General features: G+C 46.2%; 2 protein-coding genes and 1 long non-coding RNA gene across 6 annotated transcripts in view; 2 read left to right on the top strand and 1 right to left on the bottom strand.

The window, feature by feature from the left end:
- The window catches only part of Rock2 (Rho associated coiled-coil containing protein kinase 2), a 123,734-nt gene extending 122,715 nt beyond the window's left edge, over nucleotides 1–1,019 (top strand). The window contains exon 33 of the mRNA XM_070015274.1: nucleotides 610–1,019. Within this exon, the coding sequence (XP_069871375.1) occupies nucleotides 610–625 (16 nt within the window). The 3' untranslated portion in view covers nucleotides 626–1,019. The remainder of the gene's footprint in view (nucleotides 1–609) is intronic.
- Nucleotides 1,020–2,855: 1,836 nt separating this feature from the next.
- LOC138822480 (uncharacterized) lies at nucleotides 2,856–10,323 on the top strand. The gene is made up of 2 exons (XR_011370471.1): nucleotides 2,856–5,783; nucleotides 7,006–10,323. It is a non-coding gene; the product is annotated as an uncharacterized lncRNA (long non-coding RNA).
- Nucleotides 10,324–11,621: 1,298 nt separating this feature from the next.
- Slc66a3 (solute carrier family 66 member 3) lies at nucleotides 11,622–23,337 on the bottom strand. Of its 4 annotated transcripts, none has more exons than XM_070015268.1 (7): nucleotides 23,074–23,327; nucleotides 20,294–20,376; nucleotides 20,136–20,205; nucleotides 18,746–18,803; nucleotides 18,215–18,335; nucleotides 13,989–14,030; nucleotides 11,622–13,233 (listed from the first exon to the last, which is right to left on the bottom strand). In XM_070015268.1, exons 1-7 carry the CDS (start codon nucleotides 23,214–23,216, stop codon nucleotides 13,142–13,144), a joined length of 609 nt encoding a protein of 202 aa, XP_069871369.1. In that variant the 5' UTR covers nucleotides 23,217–23,327; the 3' UTR covers nucleotides 11,622–13,141. The 4 variants fall into 4 exon arrangements, with proteins under 4 accessions (XP_069871369.1, XP_069871370.1, XP_069871371.1 ...); XM_070015270.1 differs by having other exon boundaries at nucleotides 13,146–13,233; nucleotides 18,193–18,335; nucleotides 23,074–23,334; XM_070015269.1 differs by lacking the exon at nucleotides 13,989–14,030 and having other exon boundaries at nucleotides 23,074–23,331.
- Nucleotides 23,338–24,291: the final 954 nt, after the last annotated feature.

The raw sequence follows: 24,291 nt of genomic DNA, 5'->3' as shown, positions 1-24,291 counted from the left end.
AATACCTTAAATTCAGACTGCATATCTAATTTGGATGAAAGACGTATTTTATAAATCGCCCAAGGGCATCAAATTCAGCTAAAACTTAGGGAAAGGTTGGTTTGTGTGGCATTTTGCATGCAGTCATGATCTTCAGCTTTAGTAAACATGGACTACTGCAGTGCTTTGAGAAGCATCATCACTGCATGAAGCCCTTCAGCTGTCTGGTAAATGCACTCACCTAATACATAGTGCAGATGTTTTATGGAAAGGGGCTTGGGAGGGAGAATTAAATTATATCTATAAATTTAAAACAATATCTGGGTTTGTAGCTTAAAGATCAACATAGACAGTTTTAAAATACAAATGTTAACAGTAAGCGGGCATTCCTTAGGATAATAGAGGTAGAGTTAGGAATATGGAGGAGGGTCGGAATGATCATTACGCCCAGAAACACTCTGATAGAGCCATTTAAGTATTTCCATTTAAGTAGCTATTGGCTGAAGCGGCTACAGCTTTTATAGTCATTGTTATTCTTCGAACTTGAGGGATTAGAGGTTAGCTTAAAGTAAAAAGCATATATTTAGATCAGGTGTCTAATTCCGCATATCCTTTTTTTCCCTAACACAGGACCTTCAGTATATGAATAATGATGTGCATTGGCTGTATTGTCAAAAATCTTTCTCTAACCACAGTATCTTGAAACTAATATCTCAAGGAGATAATTTAGGATGACAAAGGTAGAATTGGTGTTTCAGCAATGAAAATGTTGACTATTTTAAGTGAGGTATGATAAAACTAAATCTTATAAAATAGTGATTACATGGTAGTAATTAAGTAAGTAATTCTTTTAAAAAGCTATAAGAATTCACAGACCCTGAAGGCCATTTTGATGCCTTGTATAAAACAGCTGAAAACTAAGTTTCCATTATACAACAATGCATAAAAGCTTTTTGGATATTTTTAAGTCTTCTATAACTGATAGTACCACAGACAGGAGGTTAGCAAGAAGAGAGGGCTGGGGAGCGCAAGCTTCCAGAACCTCTGGAGGCTGGGAAGCCCAAGAGCACAAGCCCAGCCTCCGGTGAGGGCCTCGCGCTGCCTCAGAGCAGGGCAGAAGGCCTCACTGATGTTCAGCATGCCAGAGCGCATGCTCTTGTAACTCCTCCCCTCCTGGGCCTGTGTGAATCCACGGCCACCTACCACAGGGCCCACCTTGCGAATGCCACTGGCTTTGGACATGAGGTTAGGTTCCCAGCGTGGAAACTTGAGGGACACATTCAACCATAGCACTTTATAATGAGTGCTTCGAAATGTAGTAGCAAAAACATCAGCTTCCACAGTGTTTACAAACATTCTTCTGTTAAATTTTCTTTCAACTTAAAAAAAAAATAATTTTCAGTGTTATTTTTTTCTTTTTAATTTTATTAATTTTGTTTTTTGTTTATGTGGTACAGAGGAATTGAACTCAGGGCCTCATGCATGCTAGGCAAGCACTCTACCACCAAGCCGCCTTCCCAGCCCGTTAACTGTTTTTGATTAAGGATCCAAAAGGGTAATCCCAGTACTTGGGAAGCTGAGGCAGAAGGATCAAGAGTTCAAAGCCAGCTGGACTGCATAGTAAGACTTTGTCTCAAAAAGACCAAATAAACATGTAATACATACAGTATATATTATAATACATATATTCCATACATACACATATACACATATTTACATACACACATGCACATTAGTCCTTTTGATATAAGTTAAGGGTTTTACTATGTTGTGACACATTGAGTTAGTTTTTTCAGACCAAGTCATCTTTCAGTGCTGTAACGTTCTGTTTTCATGATGTGTTCAAAGAGCATATTTACTTGTGATTTTGTCATTTTTTTTTCTTCTGGTCCTGCTCTTCAAATAATTTTTTATTGCCGTTTTTACATGTTGTTATTATTTATTATTGAGCCAATACTGAGGCTTCAACTTGGGGCCTGGGTACTATCCTTAAGTTCTTGTCCTTGAGGCTAATGCTCTACCAATTGAACCAGAGCTCCATTTCTGGCTTCTTGGTGGTTTATTGGGGATAAGTCCCACAGACTTTTCCTGCGTTGACTGGCTTTGAACCTTGATGTACAGATCTTAGACTTCTGAGTAGCTAGGCACCAGCACCCAGCTAACATTTTTGAGTGATTATCTGCCGGACCCTTTTTGGAGAGTGTTAGCTTTATTATATACTTGTCCTCAGAACTGCTCTGAGGAAACTAAGGCACAGAAACCCCAGCCACACACATAGTAGGGAGCAGCAGAGCCATGAGCCTGTGCTCCAGACAGTTACTTTGAGAGCCCACAACTTAAGGGAGTGTTTAACCCTCATTTCCTATGTAGGAGCAGGAAATTCTTTTTTTTTCCATTTCTCCCTACTGTTACCTTGCTGAATTGGAATTAAAGTTTAGACAGTATGCTGAAAAAGTAGAACATTTGTCAGTGAAATGCTAACTTTTGATGAAAACAGCTTAGAGAGGTCTTTATTTTTTTTACTACAATTTACAAAATGCTCATGTGGCTAAAGGGCATCTATACACTCTCCTCTCTCTCTCTCTCTCTCTCTCTCTTGTCTGAGGACAAGTATATAATAAAGCTAACACTCTCCAAAAAGGGTCTCTCTCTCTCTCCCCTCTCTCCCTCTCTCCCTCTCTCCCTCTCCCCCTCTCCCCCTCTCCCCCTCTCTCTCTCTCTCTCTCTCTCTCTCTCTCTCTCTCTCTCTCTCTCTCTCTCTCTCTCTCTCTCTCTCTCTCTCTCTCTCTCTCTCTCTCGGCTTGAACTCAGGGCCTGGGCTCTGTTCTTGTGCTTTTTCACTCAAGATTAGCATTCTACCACTTGAGCCACAGCACCACTTCTGGTTTCCTGTTAGTTAACTGGAGTCCCATGGACTTTCTTGCCCAGGCTGGCTTTGAACTGCGATCCTCAGATCTCAGCCTCCGGAGTAGGTAGGATTGCAAACTTGAGCCACCAGCACCTGGCTTTTTCGAGACTCTTAATTCCAATAAACCATCAGAATTGTTTTTAATTCTATTCTCCATTTCTAAATTATAGAAGGTTAACACACTATGAGGGGAAAATAATAAAGTTATATAGAACTTAAAGCGTTACAAGTCAAAAATGAAGAAAAAAATAAGTGAAGAAGAAAATAATTTCCTCCTTGGATTGGAGGAAATTTGCAAAGAACATAAGCAGGGCTCCAGTGGTTGCTTAAGTCTATAATCCTAGCTACTCAAGAAGCTTAATCTGAATGAACATCCAGGCTCAGGCCAGAGGAGGTGGGCAGATCTGTGAGATTTCTTTCTCCAATTAACCAGAAACATACCAGATTGGAAGTGTTGCTCAAGTGATTAAGTACCAGCCTTGAATGAGAAAGCCAAGTGAAGAGTACAAGGCCATGAGTTGAAGCCCAGTAAACAAAAGGGGCGGCCAGGAGTCAAAGTGGGAGCACTATTGAAGTCAGACTACCCAGAATTATAGCCCTGTAAAATTGAAAGCACCATGTATCTGCAGTATACAACCATTGTATCTTATGAGAAAGATGCAGTGTGTATGGGTAGTATCTTTGTATATAAAAGCTTTTTATGGATCGGGGATATAATTCTATGGTAGAGTTCTTGCCTAACCTGTAAAAGATCGTGCTTTCAGTCTCTAGCACTAAGGGTAAAAGAGACACTTCTTTTGTAAACTGTTATGAGAAAGAATATTACATCATGCAAATACAAAATTAGTGAGGCCCATACAGGCATTGCCATTGAAATAGCTCTTAAACATAAAAAGGCAATTGCCCTGATTATTATGCAAAAAATGAAACTGTAACATATAATATAAATGAAACTGACAGCAATGAAAATTAGTAATGGCAAGATAGAAATGGACACCCTCATGTTTGGCTGCTAGTAGGACTCAGATGCACCTATTTTGATGCATTTTTTTGGCAGTGTCATGGCTTGAAGGATATATTGATCCATTAGTAGAAGAGACATAGTACCCTGTAAACTGTTGTTTATGATAGCGTTATGAACACAGTATTGAAGGGGAAAGGAAAGAAAAAGAGGAGAATTCTGCCTGAGAGATATCAAGCATGGAGAATCAGAAATAAGGGAGAAGACAGATTCAGGCAGGATGTCACATGGAACAGCACTAGCTCCAGTGTTTGTATTCATTGTGGTGCTGAGGTTGGAGAGGATGACTGGAGGGGAAGGTGGGAGCCGGGAGCCTGGCTGAGAAGGACCAGCTACAGTTTGTTCACAGGCAGATCTTTCAGTGAGGGATTTTATGTTCAGACTTCATGAACACCTGAACTGAGTAATGACACTTAAAGTTAAGGGGCGGGGAGATCTATATTCATAAAGATTTTCTAGGTTGGAATAACCAGAATTAGGTGAGTGGATAAAAGGAGAGGTTTTAAGAGAAGTCTTGTGTGTTACAGTGGTAACCCTGCGAATGGACTTTTTTTTTTTTTTTTTTGCCAGCCCTGGGGCGTGAACTCTGGGCCTGGGCGCTGTCCCTGAGCTTCTTTTGCTCAAGGCTAGCGCTCTACCACTTGAGCCACAGTGCCACTTCTGGCTTTTTCTGCTTATGTGGTACGAGGAATCAAAGCCAACACTTCCTGAATGCTAGGCAAGCACTCTACCACTGAGCCATCTTCCTGAAAGCTAGGAGATAACTAAAGTCTCCCAGAAAGCCTACTAATCTCAGTCTCTCAGGTGTTCACTACATTCTGAAAATAGTTATGAGGTTTATTTAGGATAAATTATCCAGCAACTCACTCTTACCAATTACCCCTTACTCTTCCAACCTCTTCTCTCAACTCTTCCCTCTACTGCTCCAATAAGAGCAAGGCTCCAATCTGAGTTCACACCTAGTACTGTTAAAAAACATAAGTAAAAAACAAAAATGCAAATACTTCTGTCCAATCATACGGAGAACCCAGGCTGAAGTCTAGGAATACGCACTGCACAGAACCACTGACGTGGCGAGGTGGAACTTCTGGGACCAGATGAGTTCCTTGACAAAGTCTGATTCACCAACATCTAAGCTATACACAAAGAAAGGTTGCTTCTAGTTCTCATAAAGGTCATTGCTGCACTATGTTACAGTATGGCTTGTTGGAATGGAAAGAAACCCAAGTACCCAACAGAGAGTGATTTATGTAGCCAGGATAAGTTGCCAGGGCTGCTTTCATATATATAGCTGTTCCTTTGTGCCTAGTTTTCCTATATTAAGTATAGCCTTGACTCACTGGGCAGGAGGTCTTGCTGTAATTGACTCTTCTATTCTCCCTTCTTGGGTTTGGTCCATGAGCTGATTATCCAGGTACTATGAAAAGAACATTATGACAATTGCTCCTTGAGGATTTAGGTGATTACATCTTTCTCTGGGCAGTTGGGATGTGAGGAGAAAGCTCATTGTGTTTTTTTTATCCCCAATATTGTCCTTGTCTTCAGTTCTCTGGTATTCTGAAAAGCGTACCTGGCCAATGTGACTGTATACACTTTCATATAAAGAAAAAATGTTTCCTAGATGTTCCCATCTTTCTTTTTATCACATTACTGATACAGGGAATGTTAAAATGCATACAGAACCTTCAAACCTTCAAAGTTTGATTTCTAGGCATGGCATTAAGCTGTGGTTTGTAAAGAGTGTTAGAGTGTAAACTTGCAAAAAACTCCTGTTGCAGATTGCTTGATTTGGCATTTAAAGACTGGGATTGGTCATTTGATGATGTTGATGGTGGTGATGATGATGACGATGTTTTTGATTTCTGAAGACATGGGGTAAATCAACAGTGGAAACTGAGTGATTTTAGTACTTCCAAGTAGTGCATGTGGTTTGTACTTGGGCTTTGATTATTTTTGAACTTTTGTAGTTGTTTTTTAACAGTATATATTTTAAAAGTTTTTAGAAATGTTTCTAACTAAAATTTCCAGGTCAAATATAAAAGTGAAATGCTATGTTCAGATTCTTTATATATAGACTATAAATTTTCAGTGTAGTTGGAATTCATTTTTTTAAACCTTAGGAATGAAAAAAAGTGTTAAAATAGCAAAAGAAGCTAATTCTGGTACCTTCTATTCATTCCAAAGAAGCTATATTGGTAAAAGTAAATTTTACAGTGTTTTCAAGTTCCTGCAACTGTACTGGTTTGTGAACATAGCATGGGTTTCCTTTCTCCCTCTATCCCTTTCTCATTCCTGCCTTACTTCTAGCTTGCAAGAATTGAGACCACACAAACTAAGTGCTATGAATAGCATTATCTGATTTGGCTTTCTTGTGTTGCTATGGATTATTTGCAAGAATCTAATGTTACTTTTGCTGAAGAATGCTGGTGATATGCTGTGGAAACTTCTGTGGTTTTAGAACATGTAAAATTGTTTGCTTAATAACAACTTAAAGGAGATTGAATAACAGTTGAGCCTCATGACTTTAAACCTTTTAAACAATAGATTTATAAGCAGTGATATCAGTTCCAAGAAGTATGTTGCAGAACATAAATTATGTAATATTATGTTTATATTCAGGTTTTACTGGGTAGCTTTTCTTTTTTTAAAACAACTTGTTTCTTCCTGTTTTGTAGATGAGAGAAGTATGGCTTAGCGTCAGACAGCTACGCTGAACCTGGCCCATGAGTCCACTGCCTTTTCCGTTCCATGAGGCTGCTAGTAGTTAACCTCAGACCAAGCTCCCATTCAGATAGGTTGTTCTGTGGCACATTGTTCAACTCCAGTGGCTTCTTAACTGCATTACAGCGTATGCATAATGTTTGTAGCCAGATTTGAACTTCCAAAGCCCCACTGTTGCATTGAGAAAGAATATAATTGCATGTGCCTAAAAGTCAGGAAAGCAGAAGAATTAATTAATGTTTATGCATGATTTAGAAGTAGAGGTATGAGTATGTAGAAGGTAGCAAATAAAATGAGTGAATGCGTTTTTAGAGATTTTAACTGTCTTTTAAATTATTTCATCATGTCAGCTAACTTTATTTTTCTTTCTTTCCAGCTAACTGTCTTCTGTGAAAGCAGTCATCAAGGTGATCACATTCTTCCAGTTAAAACAAGACTCAAATATAATGTCCCAAAATTTATTAAAAGCTATATTTTACTGAGAGACTGATAACACACATACATATATATGTTCCCTTTTTCCTATAATGTAAATTAAAAATCATGGACAGATTGGCTTACTCCTTTGACCAGCAGTGATTGGTGAGTAGAGTAAGGGTAGACACAGATCTTCTAGCTCGCTGCATTCAGCTCTCCTGGCAGTCATTCACACTACACCGCCAAACACAAGAGTTACAGAAATCATCTTTCAGCTTCAACCAAGATTTCACCAGCACATTTACCCAGAAGAACCTGGGAGTGGAGTCCACTACAGTGACAGACTGCATCGTAGAAAGAGTGACCATGATATTGTGTTATTTGTAATGTGTATGTATGTATATGTATATATATGTGCGTGTGTGAGACACACTTACGCACAAACACATAGTACTGTAATACTGTAAGAGGGTTTTTTCTAACTTACCATTTTATTTTTATATGCATTAATCAGATACCATTTCTTCAGTTGCAACTATGCACTTGTACAAAGCCATAATCCTGGAGTTTGTCCTCATCCACATGTATCTGATAGGAGCTGCATGTTCATGTCGAAGCAATTACTGCAACAAAAAGCTTGAAGTTTATATCAGTTTCCTAGTGCTCCATGATAGGCAACTTCGCCCATTTTGAATGCCTTAATTTAATTTTTTTTCAAAGTCTTGATCCTTTTCTGTATTTATGGGGGGGGAAAGGAACAAGTATTTACCAGCTCGTAAATACAAACTTGCTTTGTGGACAAAAAATAGTGCACTGTTTTTTACACACAATAGTTACATCACATCAGGCTCTTGGTTGTATAACAAGACTTTTTTTTTTAATGTGTTGGTCATAGAAACAATAATGGGTAGAATTGGAGGCTATATGATACTTTTGTACACCCATCCCCTTTCCAGACTTCAGTGTTAGTCTGTGACTACAGCAGGCTTTGCTTGGAATTTGCTGGCTAACCTAGGTGTGGCTTTGTTTCTGGTAAATACGTTTGTGACTATTTCTACGTTTTCACACTCATGATTCAGAAATTGTCTTAAATATGAGGAAAACTAAGATATATGTAGATATATTTTAAATATTTAAATATGATCTTGAAACATAACCTTATGGCAATATTCCAGTGTTGGGTTAAGAAAACTGGTAACTTGGAAGAAGCAGCCTCAGAGGCACTTAATTTGATCTTTTGTTTTTAAAAGGCTATTAAGATGATTTATTTCTCATCCCAGATAAATACGTTTTGTACCATGACAATATGCAGCACTGGTACACATCAAGTTTCGTTTTTTAAAAAAATTATGTACTCTTTTACCAGTCTCATATATATATATATATACACCACAGTTGGGTATGATATTGAAATATCCAGTATCTCAGTGAAGGAAGTAGACTTCTTTTTTAATCACTTCCTTCTAGGGTCAGTGTAGAGATGTTTAAGGAGTTTGATCCTTGTTAAAGATACTATTTTGGAAATTAAAGATCAGCCTTGGCCTACTGATATACTGAAGCTGAATTGTGATTTTTTTTTTAAGTTAATCTGCATCTTTCATGCTGCCTGTACTAATACTAGATGTGAAGCACTTCCTGTGCAGCAGGAATGCTCTGCAGCTCTGGTTTGGGCATAGCTTTTCCTACCTTCCTCTTTCTTTCCTCTCCTCTTTCCCTTTCCATCCTTCCATCCCTCCTTCCTAGACTAAAAAAAAAAAAATATATATATATATATATAGAATATATATGGAAGTATTTCCATTCATCAGAGTTGTTTAAAAGGAGACTGAATTAATATTTTATATAAAGATTTTGTTACATTATGGGAGGTTCTAGCCTATTCTGAATTGGAGAGTATATATAAATATATATATTTTTAATAAACTTTATTAAGGTGAAATAATGTCAAGTTTACACATGAATAACTGAAGTATTTGAGTACAGACGGCAAAAGTATAAATTTTGTTGTACATAAGTGTGTGTGTGTGGAAGAAAGAGGAGAGTCGTGCTGACGTGGACCTGTGCAGGAAAACCGACAGGCAGTGCTCAGCAGGTGGCGGTCCCGAGAGGTGGAGCGATCTCCCGTGGAGACAGTTCCCAGTGTGGCCTCATGTCAGGATTCATGGGGTGGTTCTTCCAACCAAGGGAAGTGTGCTGAGTAGACACTCCTGAGCTCAACTGGCCCTTCCCCTCACGGCTCTGCACGCGTGTGCGCGTGCATGCGTGTAACTGTCCACGTATTCCTCCCAACACTCACCCAATAGCATCACCCTCCCTTGTGCCAGTTTCACTCACCTTGAGACCCCAAACGTCCAAGTCAAATAGGAGACCAAAGGTTGCTTATTTCTGAATGCCTGGCTTCTCCTAGAACCGTAAATACCTCCAGTTGAGAACTGAGTTAGTGAATACTGGGATTTTCTTGGTTGTATTTGTTACTTTTGTTTTGTGGGGTAACAAGACAGAAGTAGAACTAATGCCGGTAATTACTGTTGAAAATTAAGGTGTGATACATTTTTATAAGTATTAATTTTTTAAATGCTGTGTAGAAGCAAGATTAAGTAAAATATATCTGAAAGCTTAAAATTGTCCAGCTAACCAATGGAAACAGGTTTGTGCTTTTGGAACTGACCTGTACTGACCTGTGCAGGGTCACACAGACCGGGCCCAAGGCTACTCTCCTCAGCTCAGTGGTAGATCCTAAGCAAGAGATGCTCAAGTTTGCCAAATCACAACTTAAGAAGTTATGCTGCTGTCGTTAACTTTTCTTTCAGGATTGAGGGTAAATCAGAGAAACTCAGACACTGCATTCACCTTACATTAACTATGCTTTAAGTCACGCGCTCCGCTCGGCTTAGGGCCAGCCAGTCGTTTGAGTTTCTCCACCCCTGCGGACACCGCTACTGAACTCGCCCCTCACCCAGCTGGCAAGCTTTCAGCTGCCCGGGCTGGAGGATGGAGGAGCCGCAGCTGGCTGAAGAGCACTTTGAAGAGCGCTGTGTGACAGTGCTGGGTGTCAGGCCCAGGGGCCTCCCTCTCCCTCCCCCCCCCATAGGACTTTTGTTTGGAATTGTATTAAGTTATGAACTGCATGGTTTAGATAATCATATTTGATCAGCTGTTCCCCTGAACAAAAATCATACACCCTTGATTTTTTTAAAATTTTGTTTCCTCTTTGTAGTACTGTAATTGTATTTTATGCCTGCTTTTTATAAAATAAAATAGATGAATGAAGATGTAAGCAGTTTCATACTTTCCTGTGAAGTAGTCCCAGAATGCCCTCACCGGATGATTACTCTTCTTCAAAGCTGGTGTCATCTTAAGATGAGTGTCAGTCCAATGGGGTGGGTATCATCTTAAGACCGGATTTATGGCTCTTGGGCTTTGTCCTTTTTATTCATGGGAAAGCACAAAGGAGAATTTAGCCAGGACTGGTCTCTGATGTGAGTATTTAGCCAGGGCCGGTCTCTGATGTGAGTATTTAAGGGACATAACAGCCCTTAGCATTTTGTTCCATCTGATTGAGGGCAGATAAGAGTAGGCAGGAGGCTCTCAGTATCTGATACAGTGTACTAGCGGATGGTTTTCTAGAAGTTTTCTTTGGTAATCAGTAGGTTCTTTCTAATGCACTGGTACTTGACTGAGCAGGGTCTACATGCTGGACATGGGTGCTCAGGCCACAGAGAAAGTTATCTGTGAGGATCATTTCACCGTTAGTGTGCGGGAATGTGGAGTCGCTCAGATCCATTCTGTCCAAAGGTGAAAATGAACCTTAATATGTTCCTCAGGGGCTGCTTCAAGCAGTGATTAAGTACTGTTAATGTATGCCTAAGATATTGGTTGGATCCAGGCATCAGTGACTCATACCCATAATCATAGCCGCACAGGAGCCTAAGATCTGAGGATCATGGTCCAAAATCAGCCCGGGCAAGAAAGTCTGTGAGCTTTTCATTTATCTTCGCTAACCTACCAAAAAGCCAGAAGTGGAGCTGTGGCTCGAGTGGTAGAGTGCTAGCCTTGAGCACAAAGAAGCTTAATGACAGTGCCCAGGCCCCGAGTTCAAGCGCCAGTACAAAAAGAATATATGTGTTGGGGTCAAAAGGATCACATAGGGCTGGGAATGTGGCTTAGTCGTAGAGTGCTTGCCTATCAGGCTTCAAGACCTGGGTTCAATTCCTTGGTACTACATAAACAGAAAAGGCCAGAAATGCTGTGGCTCAAGTGGTAGAGTGCTAGCCTTGAGCAAAAGCAGCCCAGGGACAGTGCCCAGCCCCGGAGTTCAAGCCTCAGGGCTGGCCAAACCAAAAGAGAAAAAAAATCACATAATTTGTATTTCTGCAAGAAGATTCCAATGTCATGTGAGAAAACATTAACTTGGATTTTTAATGACAACTGCCATTGAAGTAATCTAGTAATGGCTGTGTAGATTAAGCATTTCTTGCCCTGCTGGTCCTGGGTGATGGTGCCAAAAAGGATTAACTGGCTTATTGCAAATGTGTTTACATCACTTAACAATGACTAACAGCGTGAAGACTGGAGTGAGGTGAAGATATTGAAGTTTATTACGTATAGGAAATTAAGCTATGAATTTTCCAGTAAACATCATTTACTTACTACATAATAGAATGAAGGACACTTAGAGGAATGTTAGGGTTAATAAAAGTCTAGAGGAAACAGCAGATAATCATGATACCGGAAAAGCCTAGTGAGAAGAAAGTCCATTAAGAATCAGGCGGGAAGCTGGGCACGGGTGGCTCACGCCTGTAATCCTAGCTACTCAGGAGGCTCAGATCTGAGGATCATGGTTCAAAGCCAACCCAGGCAAGAAAGGCCATGAGACTCTTCTCTCCAATAAACCACCAGAAAACCAGAAGCAGCGCTGTGGCTCAAGTGGTAGAGTGAGCTAAGAGCTGAGGGACAGCACTCAGGCCCAGAGTTCAAGCCTCATAACCAACAACAACAATCCCCTTTTACTACGTCGTTTTCAGTGACTTCGGCCTGGTATTTTGTGCAGAATTCCAGTAATTGTATAGCTGTATAGCCCTTTAAAAAAGGGCTTGTGCTTGAAAGCACAATCTCTTCCTAAGTAGAGATTGCCTATAGTAGTACCTTAGGTTAGGGATTTCTTAAAGGCACGAAGTGAAGAGACCATAGAGTACACAACCCAATTACACCTGTGCTTGTTCTGATAACCTGGCTTAACCTGGACACACGTTGACTGCATTATGATGTACAGTAAGGCCAAGATGGTTTTCCTATGCTAAAATCAAACACCCAGGGCATGAACCCTACTGCCTTACTACATACAGTTCCACTGCTAACTGCACAATCCCACTCCACTAGTGTTCATTTTAATTGTGGAAAGGCTTATTTTGTGGTGGTGGTACTTGGGCTTGAACTCAGGGCTGGGCCTTGTCCCTGACCTTTTTCACTCAAGGCTGGCACTCTACCACTCAAGCTGTACCTCCACTTCTAGCTTTCTATGGTGCCTAACTGGAGATAAGAATCTCACTTTCTTGCTCCGGCTGGCTTGGAACATTTATCTTCAGATCTCAGCCTCCTGAGTGGCTGGGATTGCAGGCGTGAGCCTCTCCACCAGATTGAGAGACTATTTCTTAAAAAGGTTTGGAATGCTATATTGCAGTCGGTTCTTCCAAGAGTAAGTGTCAAAAGAGCCTTCTTGGGCAACTGAATTCTTGTTGCAGATGTTAAGCTACATCAAGAGGCATAGGCTATAATTCCAGCACGCTGGAGGCTGAGGCGGGGGGTTCACACCTGAAGTTATGCCTGGGCTATATCGTGAGCAGAGGGCAGGTAGAGGTGGGGAAATGACATACTGAGTAGTTCTTTTCCTTCCTTTCTCCTCTTTTCCCAAGGTCTACTGTTAGGCTAGACTTGAATTTGTGGCCCTCCTACTTGAGTGCTGGGATTATGGCTACAGGTGCTTCCGAAGCTGTTAAACCACCTCTGACTTCAAAGTTTCTGCAACGATTGACTGAATGTTGAGAAGACGTTAGTGCTTTTCCTTCGATTCCACTTTGTGCGTAGGATAACATTCATCACTCAGCTTTGACGGCAGGCTTCCGGTAGCGCAGTACTGTAGCTGTTACCCATATGTTTAAAGCTAGCATGATCACAAAACGTGTAAGAACTAAACAGGAGAGAAAAATTGGGCATTAAAAATATTGCACTTTATAAAGGAAAATCTCTCTAGCTCTAAGAAGACCAGGTAAAGCTCCACTTCCAGCCCCCAAATGAAACTTGTATAGGTCATGACACCTAGAAGAAGGTAGATACAAACTGGGGGCATGATCTTCCCCTCCTCTACCTTATGTGACTTGGTCTGACCTATGAGCAATCGTGTCATTTTTAGTGCTTAAGAGTCCTGTGGCTCAGTCCAGAAGTGCTGCCACTTTTCCAAATCCATTCGCCCCCCCCATAAGTCTCAAGGGTGCTGTGTCTCAGTGCCTCAGGAGCACTGGGGTAAGCAAAGACACTGTGGTATATACCTGCAGTACCAACCACTAGGGAGACAGAGGCAAAAAAAAAAAAAAAAAAAAAAAAAGGACCAAACTGGATCCTGGCCAGTTAGCTCAGCTGGTTAGAATGCCCAAGCTAGGCAATATAGCAAGACTCCCAGATCTGCCCCCCCACACCCCCTAAAAAGAGGGCAATTCGGAGGTGGAGCTGTGGCTCAAGTGGTAAGAGCACCAGCCTTGAGTGAAGACAGCTAAGGGATAGAGTTCAAGCCCAAGCGCCAGTACTGACGCGCGTGCGCGCGCGCACACATACACGCGCACACACACACACACACACACACACACACAGATCTGCTAAACCCTATGGTTTTGGAAGAGGCATCATACAGAAGACAAACAGGTATGGAACAAAACCACTTTTGCTTACTTGTGAAATCATTGGTAGTCATTAAAGTTGTTACTATTCTTGCTGTAAAAAAAATGCACAGTAATAAATAACTTGACTCTCTGACATTTGGAAATTTTTCCCTTTAACATACCAACAGAAACTAATTTCTTGGAAGATTTTGGATAGAACACTTAATGGTACTCCACCCAACAGCCAGCTAAGAGCAGCAGCAGCCTGGCCCGTCCATGATGCTTATTTCCAACTAGCCAAAAGTCCAACAGAGAGCTGTGTTCAAGTGGGAGCATGCCAGCCTTGAGGGAAAAGCTGGCAGTGCTCAGGCCCAGAGCTCAAGCCCCTGTTCCTGAGAGCACTTTCTGGACTGGACTGTAGCTACTTCCTGCCCCTGACTCCCCCACCCATCCACCCACCCTCCCCTGTACACCCAAGTCCCTGTCTGAGTTCAAGGGTTTTGTTGTTGCTTAAAGGGTTTATAATTTGTGCTGGTCCTTAGGCTTGAACTCAGGTCCTAGGGTTAACCCTGAGCTTTTGTGTTCAAAGCTAGTGTACTACCACTAGAGCCACAGCTCCACTTCTAGCTTTTTGATGATTAACTGGAGAGGAGTCTCAGGGACTTTCCTGCCTGGAGTGGCTTTGCACCATGATCCTCATCTTAGCCTCCTGGGTAGCTGGGATTATAGGCGTGAGCTATCAGTGCCTAGTGTTGAGTTCAAGTTTGTTTTTTGTTTTGTTTTGTTTTGTTTTTTGGTCATGTGGCCTGAACTCAGCCTGGGCACTGTCCCTCAGCTCTTCAGCTCAAGGCAAGCGCTCTACCACTTGAGCCACAGCGCCACTTCCAGCTTTTTCTGCTATGTGGTGCTGAGGACTTGAACCCAGGGCCTCATGCATGCATGCAAGGCAAGCACTCTACCACTGAGGCGTTCAAGTTTCTTAAGACTCCATATATCACCAGGTGCCAGTGGCTCACACCTGTAATCCAAGTACTTAAGAGGCTTAGATCTGAAGATTGAGATTCAAAGTCAGCTGGAGCTTTGAGACTGAGTGCTCAGAGAGACTTTTTTTTTTTTGGTCAGTCATGGGGCCTGAACTCTGGGCCTGGGCGCTGTCCTTCAGCAAAACAGCTCAAGGCTAGCACTCTACAATTTGAGCCACAGCACCACTTCCGGCTTTTTCTACTTACATGGTGCTGAGGAACTGAACCCAGGGCCTCATGCATACAAGCCTACTACTCTACTACTGAGCCACCTTCCCAGCCCCATCTGAGAGACTCTTATCTCCAATTAATAGCAAAAAGCTGGAAGTAGAAATGTGGATCAAGTGGTAGAGTACCAGCCTTAAGAGAAAAAACCAAGCAAGAGTGCAAGGCCCTGAGTTCAAGCCCCAGTAAAGACAAATACACACAAAAGAGTCCGTGGAAGGGCGCCAGTGGCTCACGCCTGTAATCCTAGCTACTCAGTAGGCTGAGATCTGAGGATGACAGTTCAAAGCCAGCCTAGGCAGAAAAATCCATAAGACTTTTTTCCCTTAATATATATATTTTTATTGTAAAGATACTGTACAGCAGGGTTACAGTTACATGAGCAAGGTAATGAGTCCATTTCCTATTGAGCATTATTAAATGCTCCTTTTTTTCCCCTACCATTCCTTTCTTCCCCACGTCCCCAATTCCTCCTTCCCCTTCCTCCTCTCCCCCACCCCCAGCCATGAGACTTATCTCCAACAAATACTCAGAAAAAGCCAGAAGTGGCTGTGGCTCAAGTGGCAGAGTGCTGGCCTTGAGCACAAAGAGGCTCAGGGGCAGTGCCCAGGCTCTGAGTTCAAGCCCCAGGACTTGATCAAAAAAAAAAAAAAAAAGAGTCCACATATCAGTGAGAGGAGGCGATGCTTGTCTTACTGTGCAAGTCCGCTCCTGAGTGCCCCACCTCCCACATGCATCATAGCATTATTCACAGCATTAAGAGGAGCCATCCGTGGGGAACGAATAAGGAAAATGGAGATATACAGAGTGGACTATTTGGGCATACAAAGGAATCCTGTGGAGGACAGCTTGTTAAATGAAACTATCCAGGCACAGAAAGGCAGGAATTCCCCTGATCTCACTGATGTGTGGAATCTAAAGATGTTGAACCAGATGCAGGGGAGAATGGGGGCTAGCAGGGGCGGGGGAGCAGATGGGAGGGAGGCAGGGAGATGGCAGCCAGAGGGCTTAAAAATCCAGTTACATAGCAGGAGTAAGTTCCCCTACATCATGGTGAGTATGGGGAAAGGAAGCAAACTGAAGTGCTATGTGGCAATAACCAACTCCAAGATCTAGAATATAGTAGTCAGAGGAAGGGAACTAGACTAAGGGCTATACATGCTATTGCATTCCTCTGTGTGTGTGTGTGTGTGTGTGTGTGTGTGTGTGTGTGTGTGTGTGTGTGTGTGTATGTGTGTGTGTGTGTGTGTGTTGTGTGTGTGTGTTATACTGGGGTTTGAACACGTGTGTGTGTGTGTGTGTGTGTTTGTGTGTGTTATACTGGGGTTTGAACACAGGACCGTGAGCTCTCATTTGGCTTTGTCACTCACAAGAAAGATACACACATAATATATATAGGGTATATTATACATTATACACACACATATATACACACAAAAATATATAATGTATAACAGATTATATATACATATAAAACTATATAGCACTATATCTCAATATTTTAAGAGCTAAAAACAAATTTCAAGAAGACTTAAGTATCTTTCAACATAAAAGACTTCATAAAAGAACTGGAGGCATGACTCAAGTGGTAGACTGTCAGCCATGAGTAAAAAAACTGAGTGAAGCCAGGTGCTGGTGGCTCACACCTATAATCCTAGCTACTCAGGAGACTGAGGTCTGAGGATTGCAGTTTAAAGCCAGCCCAGGCAGGAAAGTTCGTGAGACTCTTACTTCCAATGAACTACCCCTAAACCAGAAATGGAACTGTGACTCAAAGTGGGAGAGTGCTAGTGTTGAGCAAGAAAGCTCAGGGATGATGCCCAGGCTCTGAGTTCAAGCCCCCCAAAATACAAAAACACAAGAGCTGAGCGCGCCAGGCCCTGCCTTCCAGCCCCAGCAGTTACACACACACACACACACACACACACACACACACACACACACACACACACACACACACACACACACACACACACACACACACACACACACACACACAGAAAACCCAGTCTCCCTCACAGCGGTCCTTGATGAGGAAATGTGTCCTGTAAGTTGCAGAAGAACCATGAAGAGAATTGTAATGCGTGAAAATAGTAAATTTACACTCATTTTACAATGAATGTGAGATCTTTGAATTCTCAAGTATTTTGACAGGCAGCATATACGTATTTGGAGAAGTGTTCACAAGCAATATGGGTGCAGATATAAAGCACCATAATTCTCAAGAACAATTACACCATTTTCATCTTTTTAACCTGTTATATCATAAAGGATTCAAATTTTCTGTGTGTTGGGGGCGGGGGGGGGGGGAGGGGGAGGCAGGGCGGTGCCAGTATTGGAGCTTGAACTCAGGATCATTGGGGTTTTTAGCTGAAGGCTAGAACTTGACCAGTTGAACCACAGCTCCACTTCTAGCTTTTTGCTGTTAATTAGAAATGAGTGTCTCTGATTTGTTTGCTGGAGCTGGCCTTGAACCTTGATCCTCAGATCTCAGCTTCTTAAATAGTTAGGACTAGGGGAGGGGATCACTAGCCCCCAGGTGAGGATTCAAAATCTTTTTTTTGGGGGGGGGGTCCAGTCATGGGGCCTGAACTCTGGGCCTGGGCGCTGTCCCTCAGCTCTTCAGCTCAAGGCTAGCGCTCTACCACTTAAGCCAAAGCGCCACTTCCGGCTTTTTTTTTTCTGCTTATGTGGTGCTGAGGAATCGAACCCAGGGCCTTAAGCATGCAAGGCGAGCGCTCTACCACTGAGCCACCTTCCCAGCCCCAGAGGATTCAAAATCTTAACATAAACCAGTGGAGCACAGATAATCAACCTCTTGGATGTTTGCAAAGGAGAAAGAACTTTTAGTGGCACAGAATGGCCAGGAAAAGAGCGGAGCATGGTGCAAATACGCTTTGCAAGTGGGCTGTGATTGGGGCTCACTAGCAAGCTCTCTCTGGATAGTTACTTGCAAAGTAATAAAACTCAAGGGACCATGCCACTTGGATACTTGTTGAGCGCCTTTCTGAGGACAGTGGTGCTCACCCCTGGCCAGGGGCGTCCTTACTTGCACAGGTGTACGCAGACAGGGCCCATGTCAGCGCGCTCACAGCTCCCGAGTCTTGAGCCTTCCACAGATACTGGAGCTGGGCAAACTTACTGGCTGCGCTGATGAAGGTACACAAATTCTGTGGCAGATAAAATGTGAGAAAGTCAGGAGCTTATCTGTTTTTAAAACAAAACAACAAAAAGCCAAGTGGGGCACTGGTGGCGCATGCCTGTAATCCCAGCTCCTTCAGAAAGATTCCAGTTCCTAGTCAGCTCAGGCAGACAAATCTGAGAGACTCTTATCTCCAATGAACCATCAAAAAGCCAGAAGTGGTGCTCTGGGTCAAGTGGTAGGATGCCAGTCTTGAGCGGAAAAAGCTGAAAGATGGTGCCCAGGCCCTTAGTTCAAGCCCCAGTATTAGCACAAAAAGAAAACAAAAATGCCACGTATTTAAGTAAGAATACTGTCTTTTAGTGCTTGGGCTGGGACAGGGAAGTGGGGAGCAGAGAAAACGCCTGCTGCTTCTTGTTTCCGAGGAGCGTCACTCACCATGGCCAGGTCGATGATCCACTTCTGCAGGCTGAGAACAAACCAAGACAACACGAATCTTATCAAGAGCTAAGGGGCATGGCGGGAGTGGCTGGCAGCCCCCCCCCCATCTGGAGCAGACTCAGACCATGGCGGGGGGAGGAGATAGCTGGGCTGCAATTGGTCTCACTTAGAAAAGATAAAGGGGCTGCAAGGCAACACTACTCAGCGTTCAAAAGAACAGAAGCCGATTACAGAGGACAAACCCAGTCCCCTGGGTTCCTAGACTGTTCCCGGGGGACTGGAAATGCAACTGCCCGCTGACTTCCAGAGGGGTGGCGAAGGCGCCCAGAGTAGACCTCTCTCTCATCCCGTTCCAGCTGCCTCCTAAATGCCATCTTCATACTCGAGGAGACAGCTGTTAGCCTCACTGAACCCGTTAACTAAATGAAAGGATTGAAAAAAATAGATGATGCCTTGTGTCTGACGTCGGTCAGCAGCGCTGAACTCTAGCAGCCGAGTCCTGGCAAGAAGGCAGCCTGGATGCTAATGGCTGAAACTTTGTTTTCAAAACTCCTGGCCCAATTCTGGACCATCCCACCCCTTCTATCTAAATATGCAAATATAGGCACAGTATTTGTAACATGTGACTAGTAGTAGAAATGACTAGTGAGCCATCGACTCAACTGGGGGTTTGCCCACAAAAAGAGAGGACGGACGTACCCGATGCTGGTGGCTCAAGCCTGTAATCCTAGCTACTCAGAAGGTTGAGGATCATGGTTTGAAGCCGGTCCATGCAGGAAAGTTCATAAGACTCTCATCTCCAGTGAACCACCAGAAAGCCAGAAGTGGAACTGAGGTTCAAATGGTAGAGCTCCAGCCTTGAGCAAAAAAGCTAAGGGACAGAGCCCCAGGGGCCCTGAGTTCAAGCCTCAGTGTTGGCCCGAAAAAGAAATAGAGGACACTCAGTTAAAATGGAATGAACATATCCTGTGCCATAACTCCCTGATTGTTTCTTTTTCTTCTTCTTCCTCCTCCTCCTCCTCCTTTTTCCACCAGTTGTGGGGCTTGAACTGTGGGCCTGGGTGCTGTCCCTGTGCTCTTCAGCTCAAGGCACGCACTCTACCACTTGAGCCACAGCACCACTTCCGGTTTTCTGGTGGTTCATTGGACTTTCTCATGGACTTTCCTGCCCGGGCTGGCTTTGAACCGTGATCCTGACCTCAGCTTCCTGAGTAGCTAAGATTACAGGCGTGAGCCGCCATCACCCACGTTTTTTCTTCTTGTTTTTCTTTCTGGATGTGGGGCTGGAACTGGTGCCCGCTAGGCCTGGGCACAACCACTGGACCCCAGCTGCCTCCCCCCCCCCCCCCCCGCAATCCCATCCCATTCTCGGATGCTGAAAGGATACCCAGCCAGGTAGGGTACGGCCTGCTTCACGTTCCCATTAAAATGAAAGACACACAGCAGGAGGATGACATCTGAAAGGAGACTGGGTGAGAAGAGGAAGGGGGGGGACGGGGGTAGGGGGGTGGGGGGGCAGGCGGGTGTGGATGGGCTTTCTGGTACCTTGGGCGATGAGGATGGGGTACTCCAGGTAGGTGAGCAGGGGGTTCTCATAGTAACACTGGTAGCGAAGGAAGACCAGGAACCTGAGGAGAGGCCAGCACATGTTCACAGCCCAGCCTGCGCTGGCTGCACCCCACACAGACCCCACACAGCAGCCATCTTATTGCCAAATGCTAGCGCAGGCCACGTAAAGCCAAAGTGTCAAGAAGCTTCCAGTTAAATGGCTGCAAAAAGTCAGTGATGGGGGAGCATCCACTACTTGCTAGGGGAGGGGCTGGGCTGAGTGCTGTCGGGTCCTCGAAGAGGTTGTTCACAAGACGCTCACGCGGCTCATGTGGTAGAGTGCCTGCCTAGCCAGGTAGAGGCCCCGAGTTCAAACCCTACTGCCACCATAAGAAGGAAATGAGCTGAGCCGGCACCGGCGACTCACACCTGTTATCCTGGCCACTCAGGAGGCTGGGATCTGACACTCACAGACCAAAGCCACCCCAATCAGTGAAGCACGTGAAACTCTTATGTCCAATTAACCACCAAAAGGCTGGAAGCAGAGCTGTGGCTCAAGTGTAAAGTGTTAGCCATGAGCACAAAAGCTCAGACTACGCTCAGGCCTGAAATTCAAGCCCCAGGAAGGACCTGCACAACCCCCCTCCCCCCCACACACACATAAAGGGAAATCAAATCAAAAGGGCATGCACGTGGCCAAGCCCTGAACAGGATCCCCAGGGACCAGCGCTCTGCAAAGCCAGCCTCTGCGGGACACAGTGGGAACAACTTGCTGTGACCCTGAGGGGCTCACAGACAGGCTGGCAATGTCCCACAGCAGCCGCCGGGAGCTGCTGAGGGGCTGGTCCAGATAGCATGGCTTCCCCGTGCTGCCCAGTGGAGGAGGGCAGAGGGAACGCAGAGGAACACCTGCATTCCTCCAACAAAATCCCAGCTGTGTGTGTCAGGCCCCAGGCCCCTGCCCTTCCAGAGTGAAGGCTGAGCCTCCTCCCTCAGACCAATGCCCCAGCACCCTCCTCCTGCTCAGGCTACCCAGCAGGGTAGTGTGTGTGTGTGTGTGTGTGTGTGTGTGTGTGTGTGTGTGTGTGTGTGTGTGTGTGTGTGTGTGTGTGTGTGTGTGTGTGTGTGTGTGTGTGTGTGTGTGTGTGTGTGTGCGCACTCAGGGCCTGGGTGCTGTCACTCAGCTTCTTTGATCAAGGTTAGTGCTCTGCCCTTTTAATATAAAAATTTAACAAAATTAAAAAAAAAAAAAAAAAAGGTTAGTGCTCTGCCACCAGACCCACAGCTCCACTTCCAGCATTGGAGTGGTTAATGGGAGACAAGAGTCTCATATACTTTCCAATCCAGGCACCCAGGCCCTGAGTTTGAGGCCCAGGACTGGTATCAAAAAGAACGGAAGGAAGGAAGGAAGGAAGGAAGGAAGGAAGGAAGGAAGGAAGGAAGGAAGGAAGGAAGGAAGGAAGGAAGGAAGGAAGGAAGGAAGGAAGGAAGGAAGGAAGGGAGGGAAGGAAGGAAGGAAGGAAGAAGGGGAAGGAGGGGGAGGGAGGGAGGAGAGAAGGCAGAGAGCCAGCATCCTGCAGAGCAGGCTCAATTGTTTCTAGGGATGAAGACAGTTCTTGCTCTCCATCCAGGTGCGCATTAAACAGGTAACTGAATACAGTGCCAGGTGAGTCCCGATGGGAGAATGAACGTAGTGTAAGGAGAGAACACCGGGCACCGTTACAATAAATGGCTGGGGATAGGAGGCAGAGGAATTCAGAGGTGAAGCCGACCGCTTCCGCGGGCCTGGGGGGGGGGGGGGGGTCTGCCTGGGCGGAAGTTCAGGCCTTTGGTTGCCGTCCGCTTTGCGCTGCGGCACCACAGTCTAGAACCCAGGCCGCAAATGCGCCGCGCTCCTCCAGGGGCGCCCCCGCGCCGGGCTGGCTCTGCTGGGTGACCCCAGGTTGGGGAGGAGCCCTCTCCCCTGGGTCCCCGCCACGGACGGCTTGGCATTTCTCGTCCTTCTTTGTGTCAGGTCTGAGGCCGGGACTCGAACTCAGCCCCCGCAGCCCTCGCTCGCGGCTAGGGCTCCGCCAGCCGGGCCACCCCCGCTCGGCGTTTTCAGGGCATGGCGACGCGGCCGCTGCGTTCCGTCCCCGTGGCGGGCGGCCTGGGCCGCGGGCGCGCTTCTGCAGGCCCTCAGCCAGCCGGGCACCGGGGCCGAATCCCCCCCCCCGGCTTCCCGCACCCTCATTCCCGGTCTCCCCGACCCGCCAGCCGCGTGGCACCCCCACCTCTCCACCCTCTCCCTCCCACCCCGCTCCGCTCGGGGTAAGATCGTTCATCCGACCCGGGACGCACCCACCCCCGACGTCTGCCCGCACCCCGGCCGGAGGCGCGGGGCGGGGCGGGGCGGGGCGGGCGGGGACCGCAGGGCGGGGCGCGGAGCCAGGCTCCGCCCCACCCGGTCGGGGAGCGAGACCGAGCGCACCCGGGCGGATCCTCTCATCCACGCCCATCGTCCAGCCACAAGTTTCCCAACTCCGCCTCCCCGCGCCCGCTCGCGTCCCCCCCGGTCCCCGCCCGGGTTCCCCCCCTTGGTCGGAACCCCGACCCGGGCCGCCGTGCCCTTCGGGTTTGGGGACGACGCGGGAGCGCCGAATGGAAAGGTTTCGCAGCCGGCCGGGCAGAGCGGTCCCGGACGGATCTCCCCCGGCCCGACTCGCCCCGGGGAAGCGCCGCCCGGCCCCAAGCCTCCCGCCCGGCCCGGGCGTGGCCCGCGGTCCCCCGCGGCTCACCCCGCCAGCTCCAGGAGTAAACTCGGGAGGCTGAGGCCCCGCGCGCTGCGCGCCGCCAGCTGCGCGTGGATCTGCGGCAGCTTGAGCGCGGCGCACACGCCCAGCGTGCTCCAGTTGCAGAACCACAGCAGCGCCGCCTCCATGGTCCCGGCCGGGCAACGCGGGAGACGCGGTGGGAGCCGCGGCGTTACTGCCCAAGGCTACCTACCCGCAGCCCCTTCCGCCTTCCCGCCGGCCGGGCTCCGCCCGCCCCGGCCGGCCCGGTGCACACCCCCGCCCCGCACCACGCCCTGACACGCCACGCCCCTGTGACACGCCTCCATGCAGCCCCACCCCCAGGCTCCCATTGGTCGCATCCGCTCCGCTTCAGGGCACAGCGTCCGTGCTCGCTCCGCCCCCGGTGCGGCCACGCCCCCGATTATCCGCCCACGTCCGATCCACGCCCCCGTCGCCCCGCCCCCGGGCGGTGACTCAGCCGTGACCCGCGCTGTGCCGCCGGCTGCTGATTCATTTTTCCGCCCCGGGTTGTTGGGGCCGCCGGGAAACGCCCAGACCGGCCCGCCTGTCTCCGGCGGACCGACGGCACCCCTTTGTGGGCGTGTGTGATTCTATTGTTTTCCACTCTCTACAAGTGTTCTGCGTTTTAAAGCACTTCTGAGATTGAAAACTTTTCTAACAACTCCATGTTCAGCTGCGAGCATCCTCCCCGGGCCTGGCTGCGGCTCCTGGGACCCGACCCGGCCGTTCAGCGGGTCTATCCACGCACGCGTGCGCAGGGCCAGATCCTCCCGACCCTGGTTCTGAGCCGGGCCTCTCAGCCTCCTCTGCCCACCCTGCGCCCTTGGTAGTGGGAATCCAGAATGGGCTGCATCCTCCCCTTCCAGGCTAAATGAGAATAGCAAGCTTAGAAGGAAATATATAAAAAGGAATTGAATTCCTGCCCTGATTTGATTAGTGATCAGTGACAAGCTTTGCTCTTAAGGAAACCCAAGCGTTTTCATACCTTTTGATGACTTCTTGCCTTAAATCAGTTATTACTATGATTGAAATAGTGATTTTTTTCTATTACTATTTTATTGTGTGGTCAACGGAAGAGTTCTTCAATACTTGAGCTTTTAAAAATTGTCAGGGTTGGGTGGCAGTGCACATCTGCAATGCCCAGCGCTTGGGAAGCTGAGACAGGAGAATCAGGAGATACTTCTCAGAACAAAACACTGG

This window comes from Dipodomys merriami, unplaced genomic scaffold (genome assembly GCF_024711535.1).
Source record: "Dipodomys merriami isolate MVZ:Mamm:240054 unplaced genomic scaffold, mDipMer1.0.p SCAF_110, whole genome shotgun sequence".
In the NCBI taxonomy this organism is placed as follows: domain Eukaryota; kingdom Metazoa; phylum Chordata; class Mammalia; order Rodentia; family Heteromyidae; genus Dipodomys; species Dipodomys merriami.
Note: the sequence above shows the minus strand (reverse complement) of the source record. Positions and strands in the feature narration are given on the sequence as shown.